The 17271-nt window shown below is 45.4% G+C and overlaps 1 protein-coding gene across 1 annotated transcript; it reads left to right on the top strand.

The window, feature by feature from the left end:
* The first annotated feature begins 5204 nt into the window (after nucleotides 1–5204).
* FBXO5 (F-box protein 5) lies at nucleotides 5205–16280 on the top strand. The gene is made up of 5 exons (XM_082248848.1): nucleotides 5205–5401; nucleotides 8829–9557; nucleotides 10710–10800; nucleotides 12343–12513; nucleotides 15796–16280. Exons 2-5 carry the CDS (start codon nucleotides 8860–8862, stop codon nucleotides 16045–16047), a joined length of 1212 nt encoding a protein of 403 aa, XP_082104974.1. The 5' UTR covers nucleotides 5205–5401; nucleotides 8829–8859; the 3' UTR covers nucleotides 16048–16280.
* The last annotated feature ends 991 nt before the right edge of the window (nucleotides 16281–17271 follow it).

Below are 17271 nucleotides of genomic sequence, written 5' to 3'. Positions count from 1 at the left end.
CGGTTGTGGCGTTGCCCTTCAGCCTCGCTTTGGCTCCCAGGGTATTCACCAAGGTTTTGGCTCCAGTGCTGGCTTCACTGCGTTTTAAGGGGATTGCGGTCCTCGATTATCTGGGCAACCTCCTGTTAAGGTCGAGCTTGTGTGCCACTCAGCCCACGATTATTGGGATTTTTTCCCCCATGTAACGTAGCAGAATACATATTGGCCTAATTTTATGAAGAAATTGGATTTTTTACTTTTTTTTTCAAAATTGGTGGTCTTTTTTTTGTTTATAGCGAAAAAAATAAAAAATGCAGAGGTGATCAAATACCCTCAAAAGAAAGCTTTATTTGTGGGAAAAAAATGACACAGTTTATTTGGGTACAGCATTGCATGACCACGCAATTGTCAGTTAACCTGTTGGTGCAGAGCACATGCAAATATACAGCCTCTTGGCGGCCGGGCCTTGGGGCCGAGTGCACGCATATTTGCATGCAATAACGCTAACAGAGCTGTGCCAAGAGCGCGCGCTCTGCGCACTCCTGACACAGTGGCATCTCACGGAAAGCTCCCGATCTTTGCTTGCGATCGGGAGTTTTCGGATCATATGACAGCCAATCATGGTAGTCACATGACCATAAGCCTGGCAATCCAAACCCCTTAAAGGGCTGGCGGGAGCTGGCGCCAAGGGGTTAAAGTAACGCAGTGCCATATTGCAAAAAATGACCTCGTCTTGAAGAGGGGGGGAAATCTTCCGGAGGTCAAGTGGTTAGAAGTCAGCAGCTACAGTTTTTGTAGCTGATGATTTTTAACATGTGCAGAACTTACATAAGAACCACTGACCATAGACAGTTTAAATCTTGGCCAGTTCAGCAGGAACCGGCCGAGATTTGAAACGCGTGTGGGCAGGCTGAATGTACCAAGGTGATCGATCTATCAACTTGGGTACAACCAGCCTGCCACCAGATTCCCTTGTGATTATCGCTAGTGGCTGCTATAGCTGCTAGCATTACTGACTTCTGGTGGGGTCGCTTCCGCCACCTTGCCCCCACCGCCAGGAGCAGAAAATTGCTTGGTAGGACTGCCTGTGTTGATGGGGGGATCATTCAAATGGTTGCAGGAAAGAAATTTGCACTGTCTATTTACAACTACCCTGTTCACATTGTGACATCGCTGGTTCCAAATTTCACTGCTGAATAAACAGTGTTGTCACTATGTTCAAAGAAGTGAAGAAATGATGTGCCTACTGGCATTCTCAATAGGTTATAAAGCCATATAGCAGAGGGGGCTCAGGAATTCAAACACTGCTGTGGCATACCTCCCAAATTTTTGAGTTGGAACGAGGGACACCTATTAGCAAAAGTATGTAGGCATAGGACACTGCCACTCCCACTTAAAGGAGAATTATACAAATAAAAATATTGGTTAAACCCACAACTTTTTTTTTTACTACTACTATAAGGTGACCCGATTTTTTAAATGAAATCCGGGGACATTTTTTTTTTTTAATTCCAATAGATTTTTATTGAGATATGCAAAAATAATACAAAGATAATACAACAACAAATGGTCACAGTAAATTGCATAAGAGGCAGTAGAAGATTAGTAAACAAAGTCTACAGATGCTCAACAATAGTCATTAAAAGGAAGTGAAGGTCACAAGACCGTTACATAAAAAAAAAAAAAATTAATACATGAGGTCAAGTATTGAAATGAAAAGCCAATACAAACAGAATAAGAGGAGAATCCCTGGCACCCCTATAGGGAACCTGCTGTGTCCAGAGACCCTCCTAGTTAAACAATTAAACATAGGCCATAGAACGGGCTGAGCCAAGTCAAACCTCATATAAGGCACCCCCAATTTAATGTCAAACCAAGTAGACCATAAAAAAAAAAAAAAAGGGGGGAAACCCCAATTATAGAAAATCATAACTGTGACATGCAGTATCTAAAAACCAAAAAGATGATCCCTTTAGCTGAAAACAGCCCGGGAGAGAGAAGAAGAAAGAGAGGTCGGAAAAGGAAAGGGAAAGAAAGGAAAAAGAAAAAGTGGAGACAGAAACAGAGTCCAGGGAGAGTGAACATGCCGATAGGCATCAAAAATCCAGGCACCCAGAACAGAATTTATACCAGTGAAACCTTAATATATTCGGCCCAGGGTTCCCAAGTAGCTTCAAACCGTGCTGACAAATTTTCCAATACACTGACCAACTTTTCCTGTGACATGATCCATGATATTTTCCGTTTTGCCCTGGTGAAGGAAACCGATGGGCATTTCCGCATACCTGCTATTGTCAATTTGGCCCCCGTAAGGATAAAGTGAATGAGTCGCTTAGCAGACTTACTGGCTTGGAAATCCCTGGCATGTAGCAATGCAATCAGAGGAGATTGAATTAGGGCGACTCCAGTAATTCTGCGGATAACATTAACAATTTTGTTCCAGAAGCCCCTAATTCTAGGGCAAGTCCACCATACATGCATCATGTCACCCTGTGGAAGCACAACCTCGGAAGCAAAGAGGCGATGTGGACGGGAAAATACGTGAGAGTCGCGATGGTACTAGGTACCAGCGCATTAGTACCTTTAGATTGGCTTCAATCAGAGATATATTGAGGACACCTTGATAAGCTCTAAAAGAATTTCGATACCAGACATTTTTTTTTTTATTGGCAAAAGACACAGGACTGCATAATACACAGAGCGCCTGGGCACAGGACTGCATAATACACAGAGCGCCTGGGCACAGGACTGCATAATACACAGAGCGCCTGGGCACAGGACTGCATAATACACAGAGCTCCTGGGCACAGGACTGCATAATACACAGAGCGCCTGGGCACAGGACTGCATAATACACAGAGCACCTGGGCACAGGACTGCATAATACACAGAGCGCCTGGGCACAGGACTGCATAATACACAGAGCTCCTGGGCACAGGACTGCATAATACACAGAGCGCCTGGGCACAGGACTGCATAATACACAGAGCGCCTGGGCACAGGACTGCATAATACACAGAGCGCTGGGCACAGGACTGCATAAAACACAGCGCTGGGTACAGACTGCATAAAACACAGAGCGCTGGGCACAGGACTGCATAAAACACAGAGCCCTGGGCACAGGACTGCATAATACACAGAGCACTGGGCACAGGACTACATAATACACAGAGCGCTGGGCACAGGACTGCATAAAACACAGAGCGCTGGGTGCAGGACTGTAAAATGCATAGAGCGCCTGTTCACAGGACTGCACAATACACAGAGCGCTAGGCACAGGACTGCATAAAACACAGAGCCCTGGGCACAGGACTGCATAATACACAGAGCGCTGGGCACAGGACTACATAATACACAGAGTACTGGGCACAGGACTGCATAATACACAGAGAGCTGGGCACAGGACTGCATAATACACAGAGCACTGGGCACAGGACTGCATAATACACAGAGCACTGGGCACAGGACTGCATAATACACAGAGAGCTGGACACAGGATTGCATAGTATACAGAGCGCTGGGCACAGGACTGCATAATACACAGAGCGCTGGGCACAGGACTACATAATACACAGAGCATTGGGCACAGGACTGCATAATACACAGAGCGCTGGGCACAGGACTGCATAATACACAGAGAGCGCTGGGCACAGGACTGCATAATACATAGAGCGCTGGGCACAGGACTACATAATACACAGAGCGCTGGGCACAGGACTGCATAATACACAGAGCGCTGGGTACAGGACTGCATTAACCACAGTGCGCTGGGCACAGGACTGCATAATGCACAGAGCGCTGGGCACAGGACTGCATAATACACAGAGCACTGGGCACAGGACTACATAATATACAGAGACATTGGCATTCGAGCCATTAGGCTGTTTCTCAGCCAGCATGGGATGCCCTGTCTATGGTATTCTGGCCCTGAATCCGGGGACAAAACTGGGGACAGGCTTGGTCCGGGGACAGTGTCCTCAATCTGGGGACTGTCCCTGGTCACCCTATACTACTAGTACTTTATATTGGCTTTTGAAATTTACAGATGCAGCAAAGAAATTGAATGAAAGGTTTAGCACTGCGAAACACATTTTTTTAAAAGAGATAAAAAGTGCATTTTATATACAACTCTAAAGATCAAACCAGAATGAGGGACAGATGAGGAGGAAAAAGGAACAGAGGGACTTTGCTCCAAATCAGGGACAGTTGGGAGCTATGTCAGTGGTAATACTAGCGTAACACTGTATGGGCTCTTTCACATGGGCGGTCCGATCAGATCCGCCTGTCAGTTTTTTAGGCGGATCTGATGCTCCATTCAGCCCTATGGAGCAGCGGATGTCAGCGGTGACATGTCCGCTGACACCCGCATCCGATCCTGTCCGTGAAATCCGGACGGATGTAAACCCTATTTTCCATCTGTCCTGGGGATCGGATCGGATGAGAGCGGACAGGCGGTCCGCACTCATCCAATTCCCCATAGAGAGCAGCGGGGGCTGTGACACCTCCCTCTCCGCACTGCAAGCGGAGACGGAGCTGTCATCCGCCGGCTCAGCGCAGATCGCGGATCGATCCCCACTGAGCAGCACGGATCCACTTACGGAGGCAGACGTGTGAAAGAGCCCTATTACATATGTCATGTTTTATTTTATCAGTTTCACACTTGAACAACCTGAAAGTCGCATGACTGAAAGCAATTCCTGTGTAGTCTTCAGGTTTGTGGACCTCAAGGCACATCAAAGTCGGACCAAAGTATTGCAGGGACTACTTTGAAGTTGCTGCGACTTGAAGTCGCACAGGTATGAACGGTACTCATTGAAAATCATGGGGTATGACTTGTCATGCAACTTTGCAGTCCCAAGTCGCAGGGCAAATGTGAAAGGTGCCTAAGCATGATAACCCAACAACTTCTCCGTACAGCACTGCTTATTTCTCCCATAACAGCTTTTAAATCCTACATTTCAACTTTCAAAGCGGATGCTTTTGCCAGTATGCAACATGGCGCTTCTTGTACACTGAAGCAGGGACGTGGCTTAAAGCTCTGAAGAACCTGAGAATACGCGATCGACCAATGAACATCGGAGACTCCAAGGCGCCAACCCTCCCCCTCATTGGCCAGTGACAAGGCGGAACTTAGCTGCGATTGGCTGGAAGTTTTAGGCACGAAATTCAAAGGTTTTTTAAATCGTCTGAGCAGCTGGCGCCTTTTATATGACACAGGCAGGCAGTGCGAGCAGTAGCCGGGCTTCTGTGGAGTGCGCGCTTGGGGCTGAATCCGACGAATCGCCTAAAGGCATTTTATTTTTATATTTTATTACAGCCGCCCGGCTTAAACTTTAATATCTATTTTATATGAAAGGGGCAGCATCCAATCAGCGTGCGATCTGGGATTTAACCCGAGCCAGAGGGGACGATCTGGAGTCTTGTAAGTGATTTATTTTAATTTTGTTTGTGCAGATCTGATGAAAACCCCCAAGTCTCCCCTAATGGGGGCTATTTGTATGGTTTGTGATCTGGCGATGTGTCTGTTCATATAGAGGAAGGAGGGAAATGTGACATCCGGGCTCCCGCTATTATCTATATGGATCATAAAGACTCTGAACCAATCAGTAGTCACTAATAAACCCCCCGATCTATCATCTCTCCCCTACATCTATAATCCACCTTGTATTGTCAGTATTGATGAGGTGTCCCCCCACCCGCCAAAACATTCCCTCCATCTTGTGATGGGGGAGGGGGGCTCCAGTGTGCGGCTGTACAGGGTCTCTGCACACTTCACAACCCCCATTCACAAGTATTAAACCCTTTCCATATGTTAGAATATTTTTATAGTTCAATATCCTTGTGTATAAGGACAGAATTTAGGCGGGGAGGGGTTGGTGGGGGATGGGGAGTCTGCCATGTCCTGATAACAAGCTGCCCTTTCTTTTATTACACAGCTCTCTATTATCTGCTTCCCCTTATAACATGGATTATTATATTAGTCTTTATTAGCAGGTCTGTCCTGTGGTAACCATTCAGTCCCTATGATTATTGCTGAGGATTCCTGATACAAAGTTTCTGTGTTTATAAACAAAATGGCTGTGCTGGACTTTCCCAGTCCTTCCACACTATGGTCCTGAGGTGACCTTTACCTCCAAAAGGCTTATCTGCCGCCATGCATTGCGTCCTCTGCGCTGTAATATAAAGACTGTTGTTTGTGGCGTGCGTTTTCGCCCCTTCGTCTTAATACAGATCTTCACCCCCCCCCCCATATTTTTTATTTACCCCTGGTTGCAGGTCCTGTGCAGTTAAAACAAATCTTCACCTATAAATTGAAAGTCCCTCCTGTCCACCCGTCTCCTCTCCGCTCCACAACCTGGATGGTGGCTTTTTTTTTTCGGTTCTACCTCCCAAGACAAGTGTTCTGTATACTGCATCATGCAGGCAAGATGTGGCCCTTCACTTGGTTTTATCTGGCCCTCAGGGCACAATTCCACCCACTAGTCACTAATTATGGGGCGCCAGTGACGGTGGGGCTGCGCCTCCCGCTGGTGCCAGTGACGGTGGGGCTGCGCCTCCCGCTGGTGCCAGTGACGGTGGGGCTGCGCCTCCCGCTGGTGCCAGTGACGGTGGGGCTGCGCCTCCCGCTGGTGCCAGTGACGGTGGGGCTGCGCCTCCCGCTGGTGCCAGTGACGGTGGGGCTGCGCCTCCCGCTGGTGCCAGTGACGGTGGGGCTGCGCCTCCCGCTGGTGCCAGTGACGGTGGGGCTGCGCCTCCCGCTGGTGCCAGTGACGGTGGGGCTGCGCCTCCCGCTGGTGCCAGTGACGGTGGGGCTGCGCCTCCCGCTGGTGCCAGTGACGGTGGGGCTGCGCCTCCCGCTGGTGCCAGTGACGGGGGGGGCTGCGCCTCCCGCTGGTGCTAATGACGGGGGGGGCTGCGCCTCCCGCTGGTGCTAATGACGGGGGGGGGCTGCGCCTCCCGCTGTCGCCCAATGACGGGGGGGGGGGCTGCGCCTCCCGCTGTCGCCCAATGACGGGGGGGGGGGCTGCGCCTCCCGCTGTGCCCAATGACGGGGGGGGGGCTGCGCCTCCCGCTGTCTCCAATGACGGGGGGGCTGCGCCTCCCGCTGTCTCCAATGACGGGGGGGGGCTGCGCCTCCCGCTGTCTCCAATGACGGGGGGGGCTGCGCCTCCCGCTGTCTCCAATGACCGGGGGGGGCTGCGCCTCCCGCTGTCTCCAATGACCGGGGGGAGCTGCGCCTCCCGCTGTCTCCAATGACCGGGGGGGAGCTGCGCCTCCCGCTGTCTCCAATGACCGGGGGGGAGCTGCGCCTCCCGCTGTCTCCAATGACCGGGGGGGGCTGCGCCTCCCGCTGTCTCCAATGACGGGGGGGGCTGCGCCTCCCGCTGTCGCCCAATGACGGGGGGGGGGCTGCGCCTCCCGCTGTCGCCCAATGACCGGGGGGGGCTGCGCCTCCCGCTGTCTCCCAATGACCGGGGGGAGCTGCGCCTCCCGCTGTCTCCAATGACCGGGGGGGGGGGGGCTGCGCCTCCCGCTGTTGCCAATGACAAGAGGGTGGCTATGCCTCCCGCTGTCGCCAATGACCGGGGGGGGGGGGGCCTGCGCCTCCCGCTGTCTCCAATGACCGGGGGGCTGCGCCTCCCACTGTCGCCAATAACAAGAGCGTGGCTATGCCTCCCGCTGGCATCAATGACGGGGGAGTGGGGGGCTATGCCTCCGACTTGCACCAATGATGAGGGACACCTTTGCCTCCTACTGGTGCCAATGACGAAAGGCACCATTGCTCCCCCCTCCTTGGTGCCAGTTATGGGGCACCATTGCTCCCCCCTCCTTGGTGCCAGTTATGGGGCACCATTGCTCCCCCCTCCTTGGTGCCAGTTATGGGGCACCATTGCTCCCCCCTCCTTGGTGCCAGTTATGGGGCACCATTGCTCCCCCCTCCTTGGTGCCAGTTATGGGGCACCATTGGCTACACGCATTTACAGTATATGCAAGTACTTACCTAAACATGTGTTTGCGTACAGATATTTTATGGGGCACTCTAATGAGCACAACAAAATATGCCCATCAATCTGCCCACTTTAAAAACCTCATCAGCTTTAAGTGCAACTATGAAATTGGGGACCACATTGCTTTCTCCCCTTGTGCTCCACATACTTGGAGCCAGGAGCCGCGAGCAGCAGGGGGGCGGGGGCGCGCACATAATGTCATGCCCCAACTCGCTGCCCGGCTGAATGGGAGCCGCAGTCAGAAGCAGGGGGCGGTGAGCGTGTGATGTCACACCCCTACTCGTGGCCCGACAGGACACCGGCTGGGAGTGAGACGGGAGCCGCAGTAAGGAGGGGGCGTGGCGCACACACATTGCGTCACTGGTTGCTGGGACACCCACGGTCCCAGCAAACCAATGACTGATAACAGGAGGCGGCCTCGCAGTCCGGGCGGAAGCATCGTGTGGGCTGCCATTTAGTGACGGCTGTGCTAGAGAATGCTGTGAGCAGGTAGGTGCGTTTTATTGCTAAAGAGACATTGTGTGTCTCTTCTACAATAAAGAGGTGTATTGCATTAATTAATGGCACTCCAAGCACATCTCTCAAGTGCTGTTTTGGTGTGGCGCAATCTGAAAATGTAGTGCTCGCACTACTTTTTCTGCATTCTGGTACAGTTGGCAGCCTATTGAAATGAATGGGCTGTCAAAACCGCAACGCATTAGAATGAGCGTGTTCTAGTTTGAAATAGCCCTTACACTTTGTAGTCACATCCAAATAAGCCATATTGATTGTCTGAATTTATATCTACATTTATCATATAGCATTCTCTCAATGTTAAACTGTTTTAATTTACTTTGACAGGTGGTTACTAGTGTTTTACACAACTACAAATATGAAGTGTGGATATAAATCCCCAACAAAGTTGTCACCTTCAAAATCCAAGCATGCCTCTAGTCCAACCAAGCATGCCTCTAGTCCAACCAAGCATGCCTCTAGTCCAACCAAGCAGGAACAAGAACCCTGCAAAGAATATGGATCTCCTAAAAAACTTGACTACTTGGAAACAAATCTTGACCAATTGTCTCCAACAAAGGTGGACAGCTTTAAACAAGATAGACCAGTCAACAACAAAGAAAACCTGTTAAGCAGACTTGAAGAGGCTGAGGTGAATGATCTAGATTGTAGTCCTTTACAGGACAGTGGCTACGCTTCAATACTGCACAATGACTCTCAAAGCCAAGATGAAGAGGATGCGTTTAGCACATCAAGTCTTCCAACATTCGAGACACCAAAGCAACTTGGCTCACAGAGTGAGAAACCTGCATCAGTATGTTTCACAAGAATGTTGCCGATGTTACGTTTTGAGGAAGCCATTTGTTCTACTTTGAAAAAGAACTGCAAGGGAAGTCCAAGGTTTGATTGGGACGCTATTGAAGAAGTTGCCTCCAGTGAAGCCTATGGTCTTGATAAGCTAATTGGCAAAAAGATGGGTTTAGAAAGACTGGATATCCTTGGTGAACTTTTCAAAAGAGATTTCAAGCATCTCATCAGCAATATTTTAAGGCATCTTAGTGCAATGGATTTAATAAAGTGAGTTTATCTCCATTTTTTTTACCACAGATACTATGCACAGCATTGTTCATTTGAAATGTGAATTGCTTGCCACATATAGGTTACATTTCAAACGTGAACTGTTTTACCCCCCAAAAGATTTAGAATTCTGTTCAGTCATGTAATTCTGTTCAGTGATGACAGTCCTTGGCAGAGTTTAGCTCTCTGCCATATGGTCTGTTGAAATTTTATGTTTTGAGCCTCTTTGGGTACTTGGCCTCTTTGGGTACTTGGCCTCTTTGGGTACTTGGCCTCTTTGGGTACTTGGCCTCTTTGGGTACTTCAAAGTACATTAAAGCAGACTTCCACTCAAAAGTGGAACTTCCGCTTTAAGTGGTTCTGAACCCCTGACATGTCATTTTTTTTGGGGGGTGGGAAGCGGGTACCTAGTTTTGACAAATACCTGCTCCCACTTCCGTTTGGGCTTCCTTGGCAGCTCGGGCGGAAGTTCTCCTCTCCCTCTCCTTCCCTGCAATCTTCTGGGACACGTCACAGGTCCCAGAAGATTGCCTATCCATTCAGGACGCGCAGCGCGATTCGCACATGCTCAGTACGCACCCGGCTGTGAAGCCACAAGCTGTCACAGCCGGGTGCCCACACTAGAGATGCCGGCGCCACGGGGAGAAGACGTAGACCGAGTCTCCCCCCGGCCACATTGCTGGACCGTGGGACAGGTGAGTATGTGTTTATTACAAGTCACCAGCTACACTTTTTGTAGCTGCTGACATTTACTAAGCACAAAAGCCAGTGGAACTCTGTTTTAACATATAATCTGATTACAGCTGACAGAACACGGCTGAATTTTAATTAAATCACACTAAATTTGCAAGGAATTTATCTCTGAGCTGTGACAAAGGGCTCTCTGTGGTTCGAGCTGCACAAACCGCATGTAGTGGTAGTTGATGGCTCAGTGCTTCAATGTTTGTGAGGGATGAACTGCTACTTGTGCAATTTTAAAATATAGAAATCAATTTGTGTGATGATCATTCACTACTGCTAGTGAATTTAGGATGATTGTACTACGGATTGATTGTGTATAACATTTTTGGAACGTATTGATATTTAAAACGTAACGTGGTTTATTGCATTTGTCATTGTGGTTCCCTAACCTTATTGCTCTTGCCTTTTTAGTGTTATCAGTGTGAGCACAACATGGAAAAAGATCCTTCAGAGGGATAGCTGGGCTTCCAGTGTTTATCAAAAGTACCACAAAGAAATATGTGTAAGTTTTTCCACTTTTATACTTAAACAGGAGGTTCACTCTGGGAAAACAGCTCAACAGTCAGCAGCTGCAAATCCTGTAGCTGCTGACTTTCAATAAAAGCAAATTTGCCAGTTCGGGGATCCAGCACTGTCCTCATCCAGGCTAGTTCTTCACTAGCCTTTGGGGTACTGGTGCCGGTATCCTAATTGTGGACAGCCGGCTATGCTGCTTTGGGCTTCACAGCCATCTTCCCACTGCGCGAGCAGCGCTGCGTTTTGTGAATGGCCCCGCAGTCTTCTGGGACCTGTGATGTGTCCATGAAGACTGCAAATAGAGAGAAGGAAGAGAACTTCACTCAGATCACCTAGTGGCAGCGGTACCTGTCAAAACAAGGTACCCCGTCCAATAAAAATGGCATTCCAAATGTGGCAGGGGAGAAGCGGAGCTTGCCCTTTTGGATAGAGTTGTGCTTTAACCACTTGCTGTCCGTATAACTTGCATATACGGCAGTAAAGTGGCAGTGTTGCGCAGGATCATGTAGCTAGTACATGATTCTGCACTTCCAGGCATGGGTTGAGCATGCGGCCTGCTCCCGCTGTGATTATACACAGCGTGAGCTGATCGGCTGGTACCAAGGACTTGATATCCACCACCGAACCTTCCGTACTGAGAGAGAATAGAGATCTGTCTATGTAAACAAGGCAGATCGCTGCTCTGTCAGTACGTAAGCCATGGCTCCTGTTTACTTGCAGTGGGTGGCACCCCTATGCGGGGATTAAATACTCCTTCAGTCTAGGGGTAGCGGTATAACCTGTAATAGTTTTTCCTTGGTGAGTTCTCACTGTCATGTGCAATACAGAGCTACTGGTCTTGCATTGTATGGAGTGACATCATAGCGCAACTGGCTGCCGAAGTGAACAGTGATGACAGCTAGATAATGTGACAGTGTTTATATTCGCCAGCACATCATGGATCTACAATCACTGTCCAAATGTTTTTATTGCAGGGGTATCAAATCATAAAGACAAGTGCAGCATTTTAGAGTAGCGCAGGACCCCTTCGTCAGGCATGTGATCACATGTCTGATGGAGTCCTGCATGACTCCGAAATGTTGCTCTTGTCTTTTCAAGTGATCTCTGCAATGAAAACCATTGGACAATGATTGTAGATCCATGGTGTGCTAGCGAATATGTATATGTATGTGTATATATATATATATATATATATATATATGTATATGTATATATATATATATATATATATATATGTGTATATATGTGTATGTGTGTATGTATATATATATATATATATATATATATATATATATATATATATATATATATATATATATATATATACACACACAATCATACATACTGTCTTGATGTTTCCAGGATCCAGCTGGTAATCGCTACAGTACCCACCATTAATGACCCTTGTTTTCCAGGAACGTGTGCTATAGGATTATAGACAAAACTGGAATATAGACAAAACTAGAAAATGTGACTGTCTTGTTTCACATTAGAATTAATATTCAGTCATTCATTTTGTGTCAAACAGGAAAAAGAAGCAAGGCAAGCAGAACATACTGCAACACGCGATTCTTCTTTGTTCCGGGTACCACTTGCCTGTGTTCAGAAAGTAGCCAGTGCCGCATGTTGTGTTTCGAAGAAAAAGTGTAACAAAAAGAAGCCATCAACCCCACATAGTCGACACACTGAGTTTATTGAGGTAAGCCTGTGTGGAAGGGGGAAAACATCTACTTGCATGAACTTTGTTTGGTTTTTCCCTTCTCGTCTTGCTTACTGTAACTCGTACCATTTCGTAGACTGCTGCTGTCCTGAGTACAAGTAAAAACTGATTTCATGCAAAATTTCAGTTCAACCTAAAGAACTCCAGGCAAAATGTTTATTTTCCTAGGCAGTAAGGCCAATGACCATTATACCAGCCTGCTGCCAGTGTCTTGTTTGCTCTGACCAATCACAGCAGATCACATGACCGTTATAAACCATGGATGGCTTCCTTTTATGCCATCCATTGTATACAATTGTTCTTGGGTAAGATTGGTCATTGTGATCACATGTTACTGACGGCTATTCACAGCCCATCTGTACCATGTGATTAGCTTTGGCTAATCACAACCATAGACACTGAACCAATTTCATTCAGTAACGATGGTTTCTTATAGCCGTGAAATTTACTGGTATAAACAATCATAATGTGCTAAAAAAAAAGTGTTACTATGGTAACACTATTGCGCTGTTCACCGTGTGTTAGAAAACAAAATGTAATGAAAAAAAAAAAATACTTACTAAATTCCCTGGATTGTCTTCTTTCCAAAAAGGGGCCATTGAGGGGTATTTGTACAAGAGATTGACCGATTAGCGGCAACACCAATATATCGGGGGCCGATTTGCACTTTCCCCGATCTATCGGAATTGGCCCCTGAGGTTCCCGATATTGCTGATATTTAGGGAAAGTGCATGTACCGGGTTAATGCCTGCAGCTAGAGGCATCACCCTGGTACCGGTGTCCATAGCCGACGGTCGGCTGACTTGTAATGTCAACCGATGCGGCTCAGAAGCTGCTCGGCTGTCATTGCAAGGAGGGACATCTCCCCCCTTGTGCTGCTTTCCATGGCTCACCCGGGTCTCCCGTCCCACCAGGAGACCTGGGCATCCTATCTCTACTGCCGTCGCTGAAGAGAAGACCCGGTGTAGCATGAAGATGTGTCCTTGTAAAAGCTGGTATCCCTGCCGCAAGTGCACATGCGACGGTTTCCATGTTAAAAACCCGGAAGTGATGTCATGACATCACTTCCTGGTACTCGGCGAAGAATTAAAAAAACTGACAGCATTCAAAACAACCAAACTTGGCGTTTTAATGCTTTTCAGTGCCCAGGAGGGGTTTGGGGTCTTTTAGACCCCCTGATCCCTCCACAAGGAGTACCTGAAGGAAAAAAAAATTACAGATATCCGATGACCGAAATATCTATATCGGTCGATCACTAATTTGTACTATACTGCCATGTTTGGGCTTTAAGAAATGAGATCAGCTGTCAGTACATCAGGATTGATCAATTTTCATTAAAAAAAAAAATATATATATATATATATATATATATATATATATATATATATATATAAAATATTCATAGTTTGTGGACTCCTTTTCTACAGACATACTAATAATATACGCTGATTTTTATTTTCACCAAAAAAATGTAGCCGAATACATTTTGACCTAAATATAAGATTTTTTTATTGTAATGTTATAGCCTAAACAAAGAAATGTGTGCTTTCAAAATGTTGGTCTTTTTTTCATTTAGCAAAAAATAAACCCAGGGGTGGTTAACACCAAAAGAAAGCTCTTATTTGTTTGAAAATAATTATTATTATAATTGATGGGTACAGTGTTTTGACCATGCAATTGTCCAAGGTGCAACAGCTCTGAATGCTGAAAATTGGACTGGGCAGGAAGGGGGTAAAAGTGGCTAGTATTGAAGTGGTAAATGATTACTAAACACAAATTGGTTTATTACAGCTTAGAGCTGCACGATTGATCGTACAAAATTTCTGATCTCGATTGAACCCCTCTCACGATCTTAATCCAGCATTTCCACGATTCGGTGCAGAACAATATTCTGCTCAGAACTGTCAAAATAAAAAAAAAAGCAGCTGGCAAATGTTTATCAACATTGCTCAGCTCTGAGAGATATAGAAACATTGTATCATTTGGTTCTTTTAGATCAAAGGGATGAACTGCGGTCTGCAAATGAGGTCAGTTTAACCACTTAAAGACGAAGCCTTTTTCTGACACTTTTTGCTTACAAGTTTAAATCAGTATTTTTGTTGCTAGAAAATTAATTTGTTCCCCCCAAACAAAATGTATATCATTTTAGCAGAGACCCTAGAGAATAAAATGGCAGTTGTTGCAATATTTTGTCACACTATATTTGCGCAGCGGTCTTTCAAACGCAATTGTTTTGGGGAAAAATATAATGAATTTAAAAAAAGAAACTAAACAGTAAAGTTAGCCCAATTTTTTGGGGCTAATGTGAAAGATGTTACACGGAGAATCGTGATCTTTGTTCTCAGCAAAAAAATTGTGATTCTCATTTTATCTAGAATCGTGCAGCTTAGCAGTTCATAGATTTGGTGGCTGCGGTCATCTTTCCTTTTTTCGTTTTTTTTTCTTTTTTTTTTTTTTTTACCTGGTCGTTTTGCCAGTAATACACTTCTCTCCTTGCTTGACAAAGCTCACCCATTGCAGCAACTCTTTCATAAAACTGCATAGAGGTATTCTGCAGTCCTCAGCTGGGAACAATGTAACTGCTAAGGCTTCATGTACACCTGGCCATCGGTTTCCTGCTGCCGGCGTTTAAAAACGTTCCTATCCTGAATACGATTCTTCGCGTTCAGGAGAGGGAGGTTGAACCTTACCAAACTGCAGCAGCTCCTAAACTCTGCTAAAAGCCTGTGTACATGGACGCACAGGCTATTATGGAGTGGTTTAGGAGCTTTAGCCAAAAAAAAGTAAATCTACTAAACTCAAGCAGCTCTGCTAGTGTACATGAAGCTTAAGATTGCACAACAGGAATTTGTAGCTTTCAACTTTTGTCTATTTGCCTCTTTGGCATAAATGATATAAGTGAAAGCCACTGCTGCAACTACCATAAGTATAGAATGAAGTGATTTACACATGTATAATCATATTTGATAATTGCCATCTTTATACAGGTATAAGACATGTAAAAGTACAGTTAACAAATGTGGCTGTTTTTAAATGTTCATGTGGAGTTCAATGCTGACAACATAAATTCTGGAAGCATTTCAATGGAACTTTCATATACCTATACATATCCAGGGTGCCACTGAAATTAGCTGTATTTTTTCTGAAAATATCTAGTTCATTTTTCATCCTCTATATGGCATACCTGTTTTTTTGTGTTTTGTAAAGATACTGGTGTTTTTCATTACAGACATATATTCACACTTTCTTTTACTTTAACAGGTTGGAAAAACACTTAATAATGACAAAAGCCTTAAAGTTTGTAGAGACTGCGGTTCTCCTGCCAAGTTTGATTCCTACCTACACAGAGCAATCTGTACCCGGGAAAGCTGTCAGTTGGACTTTTGCACACTTTGCAACTGTGAATATCACTTTTCCAAAGACTGCATTACCAGTGGAACTCCAAGTCATAAATACTTGTCCCAACCTCTTCCTGGAAGTAAAAAGAGCAAGCAGAACTTAAGAAGGCTTTAAAACCGTACAAAAAGAGACTATTTTCTAGCAAGCACTAAAAAAGCAAACCATGTGTTTATTTTATGGATTTTTATTAATTTGCAACATCTTCTATGTGGTGCCAAGGGTGCTGGCTGTTCGCCTGTACTGCACAATGCAGATTTAAATAAGGTTTTAAGTGTTGAGACTTTTATAAAGTTTGTTTTATAGTGAAAATTATTTTGAAAGTTTTTAGAAATTGCGTTGGTAATCGTTTTTATTAGTGTATGAATAGCCCAAAGTTTTTTTTCTGAAATATGAATAAAGTGAGGAAGGGTTAACCCCCATCTGTGTACCATTGGGGGAATTCCGTTCTCTTACTCTCCTAAAAGACACAACAGGAAGTTAGAGGAAACCTCCCAAAGTGTGGAAAATTTCCATCTTAATAACTTGGAACCGTTGTCCCAGTTAGAAAATATCCCCTTGCTGCTTGTTCTTGGAACAACCTTAAAAATGTAAGAATTACTCTAATTTTCTTTCTGGCAACAAGGGCGACCATGCTAATATGGTTGAGTCTGCCCAATGGGCACACAGCATTAAAAAAAAATGTGACAATGACAAAGGGTCTAACTCTTCCCTCACTATCCAAAACAAAAGTTTTTCCCTAAAGGTAAACGTTAATTTTAGCTGTGAGCTTGTGCACAGACCTTGGTTTATCTGTTAAGCTACAGCTCCAACAAGTACTTTTATCGGTTTCTAACGTTTGTCCTGGGCATAAATTAAATTTTAAATTTTCGGTTTATAGGTTCAACTGCAATAACACATTAAAAGTTACTGAAATTAGAAAAAAAAAAACTTTTTAAGGTTTGCTCTCGAGTGTTACATTTTTTGCTAAATCATTCAGTGCTGTAAATACTGTAAATATGTTTTAGGTGTATGTTCTTTTTTATGTCATGTTTGTATGTACGCGTGCAATATTTATTTTTGCACTATATGAAATAAATTATTACAAATTTCACAGTATTGTGCGTAATGTCCTAAAATTGTTCCAACGGATTTTATTTTAAAATGCTAGTTACCTGGCTGTGACTCTCTGGTTTCATCTGTCGCTTGCCTGGAGAAAGTATGCAGTTAAGTCTTTGAATTTTCCTGATCTGAATAATTGTTCACATTGACATAACAGCAAACTATCATTTTGGCGGTCATCACTGATAGCCCCCAGTAGTGTCTCTTAAAGGTTATCTGAAACATCGTTTTTTAGAAAGA

This window comes from Pelophylax lessonae, assembly GCF_965119305.1.
Source record: "Pelophylax lessonae genome assembly, chromosome: 3".
In the NCBI taxonomy this organism is placed as follows: Eukaryota; Metazoa; Chordata; class Amphibia; order Anura; family Ranidae; genus Pelophylax; species Pelophylax lessonae.
This window is presented reverse-complemented; position numbering and strand designations above follow the sequence as displayed.